Genomic DNA, 19,039 nt, shown 5'->3' with positions numbered 1-19,039 from the left:
AGATAGACCGATAGATAGCTTTCTTTTATTTCAAATTGAAACAGATTTGTTTCCTTGTTTCTTCTCATGTGGTGTCAACATTCAAAACAGATTACGCGAAAAGAAATGATCAGGCGTATCTCGTCTCCAGAAAGTCTCGAGTTATTTGGTTCTTGATGTTGTATTTACAATATATCTATACTGCTACTCGGTGACGAATTTAATTCAACCGTTATATATCAAAATATGAGGAATGGAGTAAAAGCTTGCACAACGGGATGTAATAAGCTTTCACGGGTGATATGAATCTGCTATTCTTGTACGAAAGGCCGGTGTGATTGTACTCGAGGAGTGACCGACTCAATTCCCCAAGGTAAGGGGTTTTGAGACACAACGAGCAAATAGTACGATAACAAGCACTAAGGAACTAACAGCCCGTAAGAGAACATGGCAACATGAGAGAGCGAAGTAAAGATGGTGAGGATGGTGAAGATGGTGAAGATGGTGAAGATGGTGAAGATGGTGAAGATGGTGAAGATGGTGAAGATGGTGAAGATGGTGAAGATGGTGAAGATGGTGAAGATGGTGAAGATGGTGAAGATGGTGAAGATGGTGAAGATGGTGAAGATGGTGAAGATGGTGAAGATGGTGAAGATGGTGAAGATGGTGAAGATGGTGAAGATGGTGAAGATGGTGAAGATGGTGAAGATGGTGAAGATGGTGAAGATGGTGAAGATGGTGAAGATGGTGAAGATGGTGAAGATGGTGAAGATGGTGAAGATGGTGAAGATGGTGAAGATGGTGAAGATGGTGAAGATGGTGAAGATGGTGAAGATGGTGAAGATGGTGAAGATGGTGAAGATGGTGAAGATGGTGAAGATGGTGAAGATGGTGAAGATGGTAAGGTGACCACCTTCGAGAGATAGTGCACAGCATAGTACATAGGGTTATAATAGGTTCGACACCTTGAATGTATACCGGAACTCTGCACACAATGTCTAGTTCGAGGAATCATGTTCAACGCAATGATATAGCCTACTGTTGATGCCCATGTGCAAGGGACAACGGTAGCTCTAGCGGTTTCCTCTCATTTCATTCAGAGTTCAAGACATAACTGAGCTAAAACGACCACATAAATGTGAGTTCATGCCCCGCTCGAGTCCTCACTATTATTCTCTTGGAATACCTTTGGCTCCTCAATTCCACAACGACTACCTGAAGAGGGATTACCTTCACGATAATAGACGATAATAGCCAGGTAAGGTAAAAGTTCCACGAGAATCTCATTTCCACCCATATCATTAATAGCTAAGATAAGGTCTAGTTCGGAGAGCCGTACGTGTACCATTGGGAGGCCGAATTAAATTCATCGGACGCTACATTATCTTTTAGCTAACTTCACATACACAAGCTAAGTAAGTATCTTGATTTATGCCCATTGCAATGCTATGTTGCAAGATTGACAAGTTATAACATCGAAATTTTACAGGCGACTCTGAGAGCGACCCTACCACCAACATCTGGGTCAGAAACAAAATGGCGACCACTCAAAGCACGAACTCGACGGGAACGATAGCCTGGAACAATGCCTTCGTGCCATTGACTTTGATCATCCCAACATTCACTCTGCCAACGGCTAGCACTGTGGAGGTCGTGACAGTGCCCGACTTGCCTGCTGCTGAAGCGTCAGGAAATGCGCCATCTTTGGCGATAGTTCGTGGACTGGGCTTGTGTTATTTGATTTTTCTAACCGCGCTTATTTGTCAAAGTCTATGATTCATCAGTCTGTAGAAAAGGATCATACCGGTGAAGATCGTTGCGATATTTGATGAAAAAGATGCCATGCTTCATCAACTGAATCAGAGTGGCTATGCTGTTTTCCCAACCTATAGAAAATGTGCAACGCTGTAGGAAACGCCAGAGTCCATGGGAGCGTCCCAACGTAAGTTCATCCTATTCGAAAACCAAGAGCATAGCATTTGTCTTGGTGATATTCAGACTTTCGAAAAAAGTCCACTCTGCCGTAGGCAAAAAACTCCTAGCAAGGTCGGCTTTTTGCATTCCCTCCTGGACGTCGAGAGCGCGCGTGACCTGCAGCTTCAATGGCGTCGTTATTCGCCATCGCACCTGCCCTGCTGTTCCGTCCTTGTATTGTACTTCAAAATCCATACAAGGGTCACTCCACGTTATTGAAGCAAGGTAGCTGCCACAATATCTGACAAACTGTGCGATGAATCCGTATGTATTAGAAGCTAACATTGGTGGCTAGGGAAGTGGTTAGAAGACATCTAGCCTTGAAGACGTAAGCAGAAACTACCTGTGGATGACGGCCCAGAACTTCCATGGCACGATCTGTCTGCTTGGCCAACACTAGCTCCTTGAATCCATTCAGGACGAGCAATTGAGCTCTTTGCTGCATCACCAGGTACGACAGCTTGCCAGCCTCACGCGAGTACGCGTCGACATCCGCCATCAAGTTAAGGTTCTCCTTGGCTCGATTGCGACGCCTTTGTGATGCCAGAGTCTGGTGCTTCCGTTTATTCGCTGCGGCGCGTGAACCGGAGTCTTCCCATTTGAAAGGAATCCTCTTCGCATTAGCGGAAGTAGCTGGCTTCTCCTCTTCGAGATCGACGCTCCGGGTCACAAGGGCTACTTCTGGAGATCCCGGTGGCACAGCGGTCGTTTGCTGCTTTCCGGCATCTTCTGGGGGCAACAGCAAGTCTTTAATCGATCTGTCAAGTGTTAGCTGGGATCAGGTCTTATCAGATAGAAACTCACAGTGCTCGAGGGAAACGCTCAGATGTCATCTTGGAGAGCTTGGATTGATGCTGGAGACATGAGATCTATCGGCTCAAACGGAGAAGAGGAGTACTATTTATGTCAAAATTTACAGAAATTACTGTACGGGGCATAGCCCATAACACTCCCTGCACTACATGAATTGAGCCTCACAAGTAATCCTAGGAATCGAGGAGGCTGTGTCGTCATTTTTCAAAACTTACTACAACTACTCTCGCTGCCTTCGCATTAGACCCCTTTATGTCCATACTATAATAGCCTGCGAAACGGTAAAGAATGCAGGTAAAGTTATACGTGAAAAAAGTATCTCACGCAGTGGGGCTATTCTTTTCCAATAGCATGCCTGTGAAAGGGGGAGGATTGTTAGCAAGCTAGAAGACCCCTATTATCATTGCTCCTAGGATATACAGGGCAGTTCATAGAATGGTTTTTGTGCCTAGTGAGAAACTTCAATATACACGCGAGTCTATCAGCGTCGTTTGGTCCAGCGCTTGGAATTCTTTTCTCTCCCTTGGGATGATACAATTTGGGCTTATTTGCAGCTTGTATTACACATGGCCAGGAACAATGCCAACTGAGTTTGCCTTTGTTTAAACAGACTTTGACAAAGAGCATAATTCTTAACTCAGAGCAATTTGTGCGATAGTTTGAGCACCAAAATAGAGTGAGGGCTGGTGAGGTCGCAGAAAATAGCATTCAAGACCTGCTTTCTGATGCAAAGCAAGCCACCAAGCGAAATCGTTGAAACATCAACCGATTGTGATTGATATAGATCATCAAGAGTTCACCATAGCCTGCTAATTTGCGGGATATCACTTTTAAGTTGCAGTGACATGGTAATATGATGTCGTGACCAAGTGCCATCGTGATGAGGGCCAAAGGGGCATGTAGAAATCAAGCTTTGGCGATATAAATTCCAGTGTAATTCCCACTGCCCTTTTCCATAAGTCGCCAAAACCACACACAAAGATGAAGGACAATCAGGTCAGCCCTAGTCGGCCTCCGACTGTGTGGGTTGATCAATCTGCTTTCTTCCAGGAGCACCCGAGTTCAAAACCAATTGCTTCTCCGGATATTCAACCCTCGCCGAGTCAGAAAATGATTGCCGCCGCAATCGCCCTCAGTTTGAAGAAATCACTCCCGGATCGCCCAAAGCGAAAGATCCCACAGCTGAACCAAAACCCATGGGATACTTTCGAACCTGTTGCTGCATCATCGCAAGATCGATCTCTGATCTTTGCCCGACACAAGACGATGAAAGAAGAGTTGGTGCATATCCAAGAACTCAAACAACAGTTCTCGCCCGCTACAGGTTTCCTAGAACTGATGGAACAAATCTCTCATCCAAGTTTCTTGAGGCTGATCGAATGTTACCATCAGGATGCATCCTGCACGTTGGTCTGGGAGCCAACGGAAGTGTCAGTCAGCCACATTTTAGCCTCCAGCTGCTCAATTACCAACGATGAACTGCTTGGAATTGTCAAACCGGTGAGTCAAACACAAGAATCTTGCAGATGCAGCTGCAGCTAACTCAGAATAGGTATTGGAAGGAATACAATATCTGCGCGGGCTTGGAAGAGCACTCGCTACCCTGGGCCCGGAAACAGTCCTGCTTACACAGCCTGGTGATGTCAAGATCAGTGAGGCATCCACTTATATGATTAGTAACTACAAAGACTGACATTCACTAGTCGGGGCCGAAAATAGCTGCCAGATCCATGAATCAGAAATGAATCCTGCGACAATGAAACTATGCGCTCTAGCTGATGTTGTCACCAAATTGATGCTGAGGAACCCTACCTACGAATGGGAACCCGAGATCAAAGACTTGCCTTGCCAGCTGGAAAGTATATCGGTTGACGAACTCTTGCAGGTCAGTTCATTCTTCCATGTCACCAGATTCTCAGCTAATGTGACAGAATACCATCTTCACCCGAGCAACATGCGAGGGGGAGTTGAAGTTGTTGGTCAGTGTAGCCAACAAGACTGCGTATCACGGTATCAAATCTTACTATGCTCGTTGCTGAACGATGAACTCATTGGTGTTGGCTTGGCTCTTTGCTTGAAGGCCTATCCAGAAAGATCTCGCGATCCTGTCTTTCATCTTTGCTGCTCGGATACTATATGTGTGGTACATAAGCAAGTTAGGAGGGGAAGTTCAATAGACAAAGCACGTTTCGCAGGTGGTAGTTTACAAACGCGTTTTCAACGATAGACTTGTCTTAGTTTGAAAGTGCTCCCCGACTAATCCACAAACGCTCACTTAACATGTGGCCTGTTGTTAGAACCAATCGTTGCTTATGTGAGCGACCGATCTCAGTCCATTAGCGCTTCTTTGTCGTCTATTGTGGTTGCACTTTGTGTAGGATGAGAAGTGCGATGCCTCTGTTTTTCTTTTCTGCATGATCATACCGGTCGAGCAAGATACTATCATTGTTTCGCACAATGCCGTGCTGAAGCGAGAATGTTGAGACCAAATTTGTAATCCAGAACGATAGATGGAACATTGTAGACTAAGTCTATGATGGTAGCTACTTATGTGGACTTTGTACTTTGCAGGCCATTTTGATTAAGCTAAATAATCGGGTCTCTCCAGTCTATATAGCTCAAAGCTGCAAGGACCCCATCGTTCGGCCGCTGATATAAGTCTAGTTACCCTGGCAGCCACAGGAACAACACGTTGAGTGGGAATTTTCAGTCATGGAATCTGCCGCGCCGGTGTCGGCTGGATCGGTGACTTGAATTGGACCGAATGTAGGATTTCCGCTGCACACCGGTTCGCTCTCTTCCGGGAGGTTGTTTCTGTTGCCATTATATTCAACAATACTTCCAGGCGAAGGAAACCTGATGTCTACATTCTCTCTGGTCATGCAACCGTTGATATTGGCAACGAACATAGGAGGAAAAGCAGGCGATTGTTTGGGCGTGTCGTCGAACGCATTCGAGGGTGAGTCATTGGCCACAGTGATGGGTGCGCAGTTCATGTACATCTCACGATTGCCGATACGATTGAACCACGTCCAGGCCAAGGTGTATTTCCCGGGCTCAATTCCCTTGGGAATCGCGAAGTGGAGTTGGAGGGAATGGTCCGACGTGGCATCACCAGGAAGAATGCCGGGTACACTTGCGGGGCATCCTCCTTCGTAGGACTTGATGACTTTCCATTCCGATCTCTTTGTCGGCTCGCGATCACTGGTGAGGCTCACCTGGCAAGACCCTCCACCATGGGTGGCGCTGCCCAGAAGCTTGATGGTGTTATTCTGCCCGGCCCAATAAATCGATTCTTCTGTCGGGGCATGAAAGGCGCCTGGTTGTAGCTTGCAAGGAAAATCACTACCATCTGCAGCCAGTGGCGAGTTGTTAATTGTGTCTCTACTGTAGGGCTCGGGTGAAGTCATTTTCAGGTGCGCATAGACAGGCGAAAACGCAGCTGCCATTTCACGAATATCATAGCAGGAGGTGAGATGATCTTCGGCGGTAAAAGCTGATTTCGAAATCGGGTAGCTGAAGACTATGACAGGATCAGCTACGGCTTGATATATATTCACAACGTATGTGGGTGGAGAGGACGCCTGAACTGCCGTGGCTGCCGCGGATATTTGAGTCCACCAGAAAGTCACATTAAAACCTAGCTCTGCTAGTCTTTCGCCTCAAGATGTGCTGCCGCCAATCATCACAAAAACTTGGTTTTCAAACACTGGTGGTTGTATTCGTTGAAAGGAAGCGGTGAGCCAACTGTACTAAAAGAGTTCTCGCATTGCCTAAAGTGAAGTGGAAGCCCTCATTCAACTGAGTCGCGACAACTCACCAGTCGTTGTGAAATCCGAGAGCAGTTCAACAATACGTCCATGCCCTGGTTTTCGCTTACACTGCGAACGCTACTGTCCTACTACCCTTGAGTCCCCCATTCACATAAGTGCAGGGTTTGCTATGGACCACCATTTATCTATCAAGTCACTACTGAAAATTTCGAGTTTTGATCGACTGTTTGGCTGTTTTTTGATCTGATCTTTTCATTTCCTATCTGCTGGAATAACTAGCCACAGGCGACAATATGGTCGTTCCGCCAAAATCGGAAACCAACCTAGCAGACGCAGTCAATCAAAAGGCGCGCACAAGACGAAGGACACTTTTCAAAAAAGCGTCTGAGTATAGCTCAGAATGCGGTGCCGACATACATATTGTTCTTCGCATGAAGAAATCTGGGAAGATTTTCATTTTGACATCGAACACAAAAGATTGGCCTCTTTCCCAAAACCAACTAGCAAGTTTCTCTTTGTTATCCATTTCGTCGCTATGCAGATACTAATTCGATTCCAAGATGTCTTATCATCCTACACCAATCCATGCATCTCCAGACAGCCCATAGACGAAGCCGTGGGACTACCGGGTTGTCAACAAGTGTCGCTCTTGGCAATTCTTCGTACAAGGCGCCTCCTGAAACTTCCAGTCGATCAGCTTGCAATTTTGATGGCTGCCAAAGCTATTTTCCCGTGATATCTCTATGGATAGGATCAACCTCATGTCGACCAAAGGGACATGCAATAAATTCGCTGTCTGACAAGGAAAACATTGTAGGAATCAATGGTACTCCACAGAATTTGCCAATCGCTCTTGAATAATCTTATAAGAACTGTCTTTCTCTAATCTAGAGCCTCTCTGGTACCCATATGCATCTTCTCGGACGGATGTAGTAGACACAAATTCAGGGCCGTAGCCTGGCGGCTCGACCAGGCTACATCCGGTGGGTTGAACCAGACAGGACAATTCCCAACATTGTTTGACGGCAAGCTTGGGTGTGAATAGTACAGTTCTTGTTTCGTATGCTACTTCTATCTCGCAGTCTTGTGTATTGCCTTTTTATTCAATCTCGTTCTCCGAAAATCTCACTGACCTATTGCTCCGACATATCGATACAGACCACAATCACATGGCGGGCGCAAGTCGCATTGCCTCTGAAAAGATTTACCAGTTATTCAGTCTGAAAAGACTTCAAATCAAGCGCCACGGCCGAGCTGTTGCTAGCTAGCTAGCACGGCTATACCTGGTCATGTGTCACCACTACCACCACCACCACCCGCACCTCCGCTGCTCATTCCACAAGCCCAGCAACACCCAGCCTTCATCTTTGCCAGAACGCTCAGATATCGAACTTTGGTGAAAATTCAGATAGACTCAGTTCCAGTGCCGGTAAAGATTCCGATGATCCAGTCGGATGGGTGCTTGAGTGGCTATCGGGGAGGGTTCCTGAGTATGCAATGTCTCCAAGGCATATGGTACTCTCGCTGGACAATTCTCGTGGCGCTGCCTGATGCCCATAGAGGCAGCCTGGTAGCAAACAATGGCGTGATATCTCTCCTGGGGCAACTGCAGGTTGCAATGCCATCTCTGGTCCCACAGTTGTCTGTGGAAGGCGTCTATTAAAGATGTCCTGATCACTTGGCCGGCCCCGCTCCGTGGATTCACGCTTGCAGGTGCAGGGGAGAACCGCCAAGCTAAGACGATTGAGCACAGAAAACTCCAACTTCAGCTTGATGCTGTACACCACAGTCTTAAAGCTCACCTGAATGTAGTGGAGCTTGTATTCTGCCAGGATGAGTAGGATATTCAGGAATACGACAAGAATGTTGATCCAAAATAAATGGATGATTGCGCTGCGGCTGTTGCGACCGCGAATTGTACCGATCAACTTGAAAGCACCAACTGCTTCGTAAATGTAGATACCACCGATGACGAAATCTTGTATGCAGAAGTCCGTCAATTGGATTCGGTCGAATATCGCCGCAGGGCGAGCGAAATGTGTATCACCGTTGTTGACACCGAAGAAGAGGACGGTCATAGGAATATGTAGAAGGCAGGCGTTGATGACGATCATCCATAGAACCCAACGCATATTTCTCATATTGGAGACGAGGAGGTGCAGACGCGAGTACAGTACGACGGCTTGGCCGGTAACCATCGCGTACCATCCGATCATGAAGGGGATTGACGTCGCGAGATTGGATGCTTGAGAAACGAAGCGAGCCATGGCAGGAAGGGCGTGCACCAGGATTCCCCAGGATGCAACCTGTATACTCCAGAAATACAGACTGCGATATTTTTTGAAAGTATCGAATGCGACAATTGCGGTTTCTAGAGCATTGTATGCGCCGATCGAGAACATGGACACAGTCTGAATAATTGAGATGTTCTCCACAAGGATGGCTCCCACTTTTGGGGGAGGCTGGTTATGACCGTGTCCATGATCTGGTAGCACTTGACACGAGTAGAAGGAATTTTCTAATGAAAGGTGATGGGTGGGAGCAGCAGCAGGTTTTATAAGTTTCTCATGGAACCAAGAGGTGAGTGTCCGCGAAATGAGATCTTGACATAATAGCCAGTGATCTCCTAAAAGGCTCTGAAGTTCTTAGAACACTTATCAGCTAGAGCTCAAGAGCCTTGAATGGTTTAAACTGGGGAGGTGGGTCGACAACAGAGTTGTCTATACTGTAGAGCTGCGACGCATATGATTGATCCTCGATCCTCGCCCAATCTTGTTTATTGGGACGTTTTTTGTTCCAGCCAGTATGAAGAGGGCATGCTGTTGCGCAGCTGGAACAAAGGGCTCTTTCCATCCAAGTCGTACTAGAGGTTACTATCACAACGACCGTGGAACGCAGAGCGGGATCCACGGTCAGCGGCGGCCGATCGTCAAACTATCGTGAAAAATTATTGTTCTATGAATCACGGAACCGAACACTGGAGGGAAGACTGCAATGATTCATGGAAATTAGGATTTAACTTTCGACCCAGTCAGAAAGGTTATATCCTGTCTTCTGCTTCTGGTTTCTAGACCTATCATGAATATGGCTGCCAGTACACTTCAAGCTATTTTACTGGAGAAAAGGAATCCCTGTATCACCATCTCAAACTGTTGAATTTAGTATTCTATGAAATGACTGCAATGTTGTTAGTGAATCTTATTGGTCGCGCGATCCCGAATATTGGCAATGATGAGAAGGATGTTGGAAATAGTAGGCCTTTCGACTGTCCAAATTTGGACCCACATTTTCGATCTAAGGCCAATCGATCTCAAACTGTAGTACAGAAATCGAAGATATCTATACAATATTCTCTGCTCCCTCCAATAACAGCTTAAATTCATATAGGCTGTCTGCAAGTATTACCAGACTGGCGAAGATATTGAAGCAAGGCTAGGGGAGGAAACATCGGATAGGAAGGGAATATGCTTATTTGGGGATGGCTGATGAAAAGTGATATAGATACCATCTAGAACGTTCTATAAACTACGTGAATGAAGAACCAGAATTGTAGCAACCGACAAATGGCCAAAGGGTTCTGGGGAACCATGATAACACAGCTTTTTTTAGCTAACCATTTTGCTCTGGGAAGATTGCGTGATATTCCGAATATCTCACCTGTCTAAATCGTACATCCTTAGCAACGAAAACTTTCCACTCGTTGACAACGGACCATTAAGTTCAAGGTTTTGGATCCTGCCTGGATTTTTCCAAGTTCTGCCACTTTTTTTCTCGATTCCAGAAATAGAACCTCCTTGATCTAATGTCCCAAGGGTCATTACTAGGAATTTCATCCCAGAAGATTCTCGGCGTCGATCCATGTTTATGCGCGTTTCTTGATTGGTCCAACTGGTGTTTTATGTACCCAGGGTCTCATCAGAAGTGTGATAGTAGCGTTGCAACCTCGCGAAGGTGGCAATGGACGAGGGACCAGATCATGAGCCTTGGTAGCTGAAATTGCTCATATGGTTGTCCTGGGAACCATAATTTGGTTCTGTTGTCGTAGAACGGCTTAGAATTTAGATGTTGCCTCTGATATAACAGCGTGCATCAATGAGAGACGTGGCGGGGGAGGATCGCTGATCGTAATCAGATGACACCGTGAATGTATATCTGTGCAAGAGACATCAAGTGAACTATAATAAGGGCAAAGAGTACTCTTCTCGTACAAAAGTGACCCTGAGTCTTCAAACCCAGCCGGTATTGAAACAACACTGATTGGATGGATGTAGCGCGGACCGGCCGATCACTTCCTCCACAATGGACTGGCAAGCTTGTTTTTCTTCTTTTTTGTTCTTGTCCTCTTCTCTCCTTTTCTTTAATTTATTTTCATTTTTTTTCTAGTTTGAGCTAGCATCGAATGGGGTTCGGTGTGCAGGATGGTTCATCGATCATCTCTGCCCACGGTCCAGAGGCTAGCAAATAAAGCCTTGGCAAGGGCTAACAGCGCCTTCACCTCGTTTCAGGTCCTTTCTTTGGTCTCCACCTAGACCTTTAAAGCCGTTGCACCTCAGGGGCCTACTTCACTCAGTCATCTTTTTCAGTTTGCCTGCGTCTTACTTGAATCAACAATAACCCCTCCAACCGAAGAAATCAATATGGCAAATGACCCCAAGCCCCCTCGGAGTGCAGAGCGCATTGCCGCCAAAGCAAAGTCCCGTTCGGGCAGGTCGCGTGCTGGTTCGCCCTGTTCTGTCCGGTCGGCGGGCTCTACGTCCAAGGCGGACCGTAGCCTTCTGAGCTCGGTAGCGAAACTACGCAAAGAACTGGTATGTCACACTCTCTCTTACCCTCGCTTATTCGTATCTTGCCGTACCCTAGGTCATCATGTGATCTTCCTTACGCAGTGTGCTATTGGCTGACCATCGTTTCCAGGGACATTCTGTGACGAAAAGCACCAGGGAGAAAGAGGACGGAGCAATCCATCGGGAATGTCTGCATATGATGGATCAGATTCAAGAAGAGTTTGAACTCGCTCTTGGGGCGGTAGCCGATGAAAGAGCCCATCATTCTCAGTCCATCCAGCGTCTGCATGATGAAAAGGCCCGGGAGATTTCGAAATTACAGCAAGCAATCACAACAAAAGACAAAGCCTTGGTTGAAAAACAGAGGCTTGAAAGAGAGCTCTGCCAGATTCAGCAGCAGCAGGAGTCAGTGAACGCCACTATGCAGGACCAGATTTCATGGCACGATATTCAGCCCGTCCTGCATCAGGCGCATGGCGAGCTGACATCGGCAACCACTCGGTTCTGGAACACGATCGAATCCCTTCACAACTATAGAGTGGCATCCTACTTGCCGGGCTCTGGAGTGATCCACAGAACTTGGCCCGACCAGTACAGTCCGCTGGTGTCTTTGGGTCACGATGCCCTTCCAGGGTTCTCCGCATCGAGTGATTATCCTCTTGCTACCCAGCAAGCGCCAGAATCAACCAACCAGTATGCATCGCTTGTGTGAAGAATGAAGGGCTTGGGGCTTGGGCCCGTTCTGCTTGTTGTGGCGAACCACATAGTCGATTTCATATGACCACTACGCATATAGATAGCTCATAACATAATCTTCACCAGTACCACCACAGTCTCATGGAATAGTAAAAGATAGATATGCGTCGACCAGTTTTCTTAATTAGACTTTCGTTCCGCCAAAGGGCAGCCTCGGAGAATATTCCGTGGCCGCTGAATATGGTTAGCGCAGGGTCCACAGCTCGGTGGGTCATGATCGTCCGGAAAGCAATCGAATGTGACTGATCACAACCACGGTCTCCACCGATCATTTAATAGGTAGCGCAGTCCCATCTCTGTCGAGTTTTTTGGCCCTGCGAGATTCATAAAGAGAAATTCAGTTCTTTTGCGTGCATGGTCTGTCCGAGGATTTTCTGGTCACTTCACAGGTAATCGAGTCCCAAATGGCAGGTTACGCTGCTGGCTTTTGGCTATGGTACATCTTTGTTCCACCCACAGTTATTGAAACTCAATTGAGCGGGCTATCCGCGGGTCATAAGATTTGGAATACTCTACCACAAGTACGACGGCCAATCAATGCATCTCAATTGATCCACCGCTGGGACTTGAGAATGGATCCAAGTGGGCCAGGGAGTGGCTAAAATGATCGTCAAGTGCTTAAACACCCGAAAACCTTGATAGCCTGTCTTATCGTATCATTATACGGCTATCAAGCTATCAGCAACGAGGCCAGAGAATTAGTCTCGTCATACCGAATTTATAGCGACGTTTTGTCTAATGTTCCCCAGCCTTACGGTTATATACAGCTTCAAGTTAGAGTCTGCTCCGGTGAGATAGGATTGGTCTGAAGTTACAATTGCATGATGGCACCTCAACCGTCAAGGGCCGACTCCAGGCTTTAGAATCTAAACTTCCACCTTATCAAATCTTGATCCAGATCACTGCTGTGACCGAAGCGTTCGCCTAGTTGTATTGCCCATTGTAGTATCGTTCTCCCTCTCTTTGGCCACCATCTCCATAGTTGTCTCCACAACCGCCAAACGACTGCGGATGTCCTCCAGATCACTGCGAATAGTTGCAATCCAGCTGTTCTGGTTATCCAGTGACTTTTGCATGGACCTGGAAAAAGTCAGCCTTCGTTCTTTTCCGCTCGGTCGCACGACTAACTTCGTTCGGATATCTAGACTTAATGTTGTAAGCAGACGTATCGCAAAACATCATTTCAGATGATTGTGGCACTCACTCAGCCACACATTGGAAGGCGATCATACTGCAGTCTCTCGAAAGATCATCCTGTCGGGGTAGTTCTAGTTCGTTCTCGGATCTCGGGCTCCTACACCTTTGTGGTGAAGGAGATTCCTGGTCATAATCCGCCGAGATACCGATGCGTTCGTTGCCAAAGTTCTCATTTTCTTGAACAGAGGCCCCGTCCTCTGTAGTATCACCCGCCGCAGACCTTGACGGACTCCGGATAATCTCAGACTCGGAGGGTGGCAGGGATAGAGCGCGCTGTAATCGGCTCCGAAAGCTTTGTCTGTGATCAGTGTACGGAAGTTTTCGAATCCCAGCCATGATTGCACCTGAGTCACGCTGGAATTACAAACGTCTTCAAATATGGCCAAATGTCAAAGGTGTCGTTCAGGCTTTTAAAGAGAGCTGGATCATCAGATCGGAGGTTGCAATCGGGTTTTGCAAGACGCATTGTCTGCCATCTGCACATCCCACACTTGTCGCTTATTTTGGAATACATTCTGGCCAATGAGTCATAAAGGCCATTCTATTTAATGTGGGGAAACTTTGCGTATTTGCCGCCAAAGTCTGTTTAATGTTACATTATTCAATACCCAGTGGGGCTCGGTCTGAGAATTCGCTGCTGTTTTCATTTCAACGCACAGTAGCTACATCCAAGAGCAGTCTTTAGAAGCACAAAATTAAAATTTGCTCGCTACTGTAGATAGGGATATGTTCGAACGCTGGGGCTTCGAGAGAGTCTGAAGTACGGCGTCGATAGGTAACAGCTCAAACCCGCTGAATTGACACGCCAAAAGGGTTCATGGGTCATCTTGTTGCGCTTTTGAAAGTTTCTGATGAACCAACCCACGGTACTATCTTAGATTTTCACTGGGACCTGAAGGGGGTTTAAGCTCACCTTTCCCATCCGCATGAATTCAAACCGTGCCATTGCCTCAAAAAGTCTCTCTGACTACTGCTAGTTCATGCGAGCACTATGTCCCCTCGCAGCGAAATTGTCTGGTCGGAATGGGAGGAGGAAAACATTCTTTCCTGGCTCGATGCACACCGGGCGTTGCCGTGGAAAGCCCGCTCCGACGCATATTATGAACAACATCAGGTGCGCCGAAGCGTTGAGTCTCTACGAGGGAAAAAATATCATATTCTGCGCAAGCAACGTGGTACTGGTGCCAAACTGCCTAAGCATTCAGAGAATAGAAGCCAGGCAGGAGCCGCTCGTCGATCGGTGGGCGGAAGAGCTTCATTGGAAGCGCTTCCAAAGAAAGGTCCTGGCCAAAGTAACACTGCAATATGGTTTCACACAATTCTAACCGCCGACCCTATCCATACCGATAGCATTGAGTCAACCGAGGAGAAGGGCTCGAGACTAGGTATGAATCGACCTTTATCCACTATTGGTGACAAACTGATCGTTCATATCAGGCGGCGCGAGGCCACTGCTCAGCCATCCGCGACATAAAGAAATACGATCGTTATCGCAGATTTGGGACTATGTGCATCGTGTTTGTGCAGCGACAAAGCTGAGATACCGCTGAGCAGAACGTTCATGCTACCAGCGGTTTGATTGCATGCGCGCTACATCGTGATCTCCGAGCATCGATCCTAACTATCTCAATGAATGAAGGTTGTTAGGTGTTGCTAGGGACGGAGGATTTATTTTTATGAATTCAGATAGTTCGCAATATATCCAAACATCCTTGGAATCAAAACAATAGCGAGGGGGTCACAAGGTCATGGATTGACTAAAGTTATCCCACAGACCGTAGAAGTTGGCTGGGATGGTCGATGAATCGCAGAGTCCTGAAATTAAATTTCGATGAACCATGGGAAAGGTCGCTCGGTGAGAGAATGCGGTTGTCATTAATGATCCTCGAGGAAAGCTTATCTACAAGCCTCTGCTCCACTCGCTTTTAGGTTGCTTGTAATTAAGCCCTGCAGCTCTAAAAGAGATCTAGGGCAGAATCACCAACTTCTCGGTCGGATCATGTATATGATATTGCAAGACACAACACTTTATCAGGAGGATCCCCTACATTCAGCGTCATGATCAAGATGCGCAAGGTGATTGAAATAAAGTTAAGGGCCGTAGGAGTGCCGGCCCACAATGCCGACCCTTGTTCGGGAGCCAATCGATGTCTCTGTTCTAGTCCAAAAATCGGAGACATTTTTTTACCTCATGTGGCTTGTCCATAGTTAGCATATTTTCTACAAGCCATCTGCTAGAGATATCAAATTAGCGATCGGATTTGGCAGATGGAGAGGATGGGTCAGGCTCAAAAAGAGTATAGTTTGCACGAGGAAGGTTTATACAAGACAAAAGACATAGCTTCTAGAACGTTCTATAGACCAGATAAAGATAGCAGCAGCTTCCCCCTGTACGAAGGACCTGTCTCTCTTGCGAGGGCAACTGAACCGCGGATCGGATCTCGCTGCAAAAAGTCTGTGACATTCCAAATACCTCATCTGCCCCAACCGACTGCCCAAGCAACAAAGACCTGTTCCATCTGTACTCTGACGGCCCGTCAAGACTAGGTTGTGGATCGTGTCTGGACCCTTGCAGATCCTTCCGATTTCTTCTGCGGGCCACAAATAGAACCTCCGTGATCTACTATCCCGTGGGTCGTCCCTGGGATCTGCATCGCTGAACCGCACCTGCGTCTGTCTAAAGTCACGTGCGGTGTTTGATTGGTCCGTTGGGTGCTATTTGTATCTAGGGTCTCATCGGTGTGATAGCAGCGTTGCAATCTGGCGAGGGGGTGGCGATCACGAGAATCTAGCTCGTGAGCCATGGTAGCTGAAATAACTCACTTCATTGTCCTGGAAACTGGACTCGGGTTTATATTCTGAGATTTCCAACAAAGTCTAGACTTTCGATTCTCCATCAAGGAAAACAACTTATACCCTGGATTTGGGAGTATGTTCATAGTGTCTGCACCGACAGGTAGAAGAAGTTTTAGGGGAGGCAACCTCAGTTGGTTGCGAGCAACAAAGAAAAGTACCGTTCGAGTAGCGCGAAACTAGAAATAGGCAGAGGATTGTAGTGGGATCAATGGGAGGCACGTCCTATGGCCAACATCCGGTATAATCGAATGTGACTGCCTGCCACATTGTCCAATCCATTATTGCGGCACCTGTTGAAGCACTTCAACTCTCATGAAACAGACGGTGACCATGGCTAGTGACCATGGTCAAAACGGGCAGAGCAGTCTGCCACCGCGTTGAGCGATTTAATTGCAATTTCAATGGTGTGAGAATCATATTCTTGCGGTGTCGGTCTCTTTTCAACAGTTGAGGAAAGTGGTGCACCACACTCAACGCAGGTTTTGAACGCAATGAATCCAGGTTGAAACTTGAGTCTGTAGGCCACAAAGTCTCCTAACACCATTTCAACGTTGTTCAAATGTCTTCAACGACAATAACAAGACAGTGATTCTCGCTACCTTCTGCGCAACTGGTTCCTTGGTAGAGACGTAGCCGAAAAGATATAAAAGGGGCCAGATTCCCAGCCCAAAAAAATCAGGACTTCGGTCCTCACACTCCGATGTGTCATGGTGTCCCTCTTTTGCCTACGGGCCTGAGAGCTTCCGTGACCACGGCTGTCGCTGCGACGAGCCCAGCGATGTAAGAATGTGCTCCCTCGCTGCCATGAGCCCCGCGAGTGTAAGAAGGTGCTTCGCTGGATAGGTCTGCGTCAACAACAATCCTCGCAGGGGGGGCGCTGCGTTACCAAGTGAACTCCGCAGGGGGACGCTGTGATGACAAGTGAGACCCGCAGGAGACCGCTGCGTTAACAAGTTCTCTGCAGGAGACCGCTGCATTACCAAGTTCTCCGCAGACTAGGTCCTGCGTCAACAAAGCGCCTCGCAGGGACATCTGCGACACCAAGAGTCTCCGCAGGGACATCTGCGAAACCAAGAGTCTCCGCAGGGACATCTGCGACACCAAGAGTCTCCGCAGGGGGAAGCTGCGAAACCAAGGAACTCTAGCGAAGTGCAGGCACCTCTTCGTGGTGCTAGGGACCACTATTCAATTCTCGCTTTGCAATTGAAGAAGCTAAGACCTGCACACCCATCAATGGATACGTCATGTAGGCCCGGGCCACCGGCGAAGAGGTTGACAGCAGGGCCTTGAGAGCGCATTCCGGGGCCTGTTTCACTCCAAGGTAGCATTGTATAGAGAACGAATAAACCCAGAATTTTCCTGTTACAGATTTTGCCGTGCATAGTAGTATCATGTCTAGAACCTGATCTCACATGGTGTATACAAACACGTACAGGCTGGTCGGCTCGGTCAAAGACCATCAGACTTGGGCAGGAAAGCATTATTCACGTCTGTCTCACAGGTCAGGAAGACCGAGATGACTGTTGAGGTTGGTGTTGGTGGTGACGGGGTAGATGCAGTAATCAATAGTCCATGGTGGCAACCAGCCTGCTTCGGTGAACAGTTGCCCAGCTTTGGTAAACAGTTCAGCTTTTTTTCGTACACGGTCGAGCCTGTTATGGTTGAATGAGCAATCGTAAACAGTTGACCCAGTGTTGGTGAATATTGGAGCCTGCATTGATAAAAAAAATGAGCATGTTTTCATAAACAGTTGAGCCTGTTTTCTTCAACAGTTGACTGAGCGTGCATAAACAGTTGACCGGCTTTCTAAACAGTTGAGCCTGCTCTGGTAAACAGTTGAATGACTTTCTTAACATGGCCAGCTTCGAAAAGCAGTGACCAGCTCTGAAAACAATCTGTGGATGGTGACTGTGTCAACCCGTTGATAAGCAGACCGTTAATGCGGATTGAGGACGCGTTGACAAACGGAGTTAGTCGCTCGGGCGGTATCTCACGCCTCGCGCACATTTCGTCCCACTTTGGGAAGACCCCACCCAAATGATCTATTCCTTGGGCCAATAGCCTTGTCAAGTCCTTATTGACGGACAATATTGTTGTGATATATCGCTGGTAAAATCTAGAGCCAAGCCGACGCATGGTGATTTCGAAATATCTACATAAAGAATCACTTTGGGAATTAGCTTGATCTTCGTGTTACATATATCTGTAGTAGCACGTCTCCATGCGAATGAATAGCACGTTCACCACAAACCATGAACACTTTGACATCGAACTCGCATTCGTGGCATTAACCTCCCTAGTGACTCAATATTACGATCAGTGAGAAGTCTACACCACCTCTTCTTAGCACGAGCATTATACGAGTTCGTACATCTTCTGCTGTCAAGAGGTAGCAACCCTGATCTACAGGATGATTCAGGCGACTCGCCGTGGGCCTGGGCACGTCAATTCAATAGACCCGTGATGAAAATGATTCTTTCCAAAGACCCTGACTCCGACTTGTTTCTTGGACCTCAATCATCACGGGACACTGCGCTACCGCTGCATCAAGCAGTCGCCCATGGTTCTGTAGCTGCTGTCCGACGGCTTCTTAGACGAAAAGACCCGGCGCTAGACAGCCAGGATCGGAGAGGCTACACGCCACTCCATCTGGCCATCGAGAGCAATCGCCCTGAAGTGGTCGATTTGCTTCTGAGTCACTCACGTGCCAATGTGAACTGCACAGACAAAGATGGAAATACGCCCCTTTAGCTGTCTACTTACTCGTCTTACTATGAGATAACCGAAAGGCTGTTGGCCGAGAAAGACATCGACGTCAACCTTATTGGGGGCCGTGGGAGATTGGGAATGCCGTCTACGTCTCTACACCACGCCGCGGCCAGATTGGATACCGTGCTTCTACGACGG

General features: G+C 47.4%; 1 protein-coding gene across 1 annotated transcript; it reads left to right on the top strand.

Moving 5' to 3' along the window:
* Nucleotides 1–434: 434 nt before the first annotated feature.
* Nucleotides 435–17,659, top strand: N7506_000196 (uncharacterized protein; the record flags this gene model as incomplete). The annotated part of the gene is made up of 2 exons (XM_056949492.1): nt 435–825; nt 17,568–17,659. The coding sequence occupies 2 exons, from the start codon at nt 435–437 to the stop codon at nt 17,657–17,659; spliced, it is 483 nt and encodes a 160-aa protein (XP_056815407.1).
* Nucleotides 17,660–19,039: the final 1,380 nt, after the last annotated feature.

The sequence above is a fragment of the Penicillium brevicompactum genome (assembly GCF_028827555.1).
Source record: "Penicillium brevicompactum strain IBT 35665 chromosome Unknown utg000001l_segment0_segment0, whole genome shotgun sequence".
NCBI lineage: Eukaryota > Fungi > Ascomycota > Eurotiomycetes > Eurotiales > Aspergillaceae > Penicillium > Penicillium brevicompactum.
The sequence above is the reverse complement of the archived record's forward strand: the minus strand, read 5'-3'. Positions and strand labels throughout refer to the sequence as shown.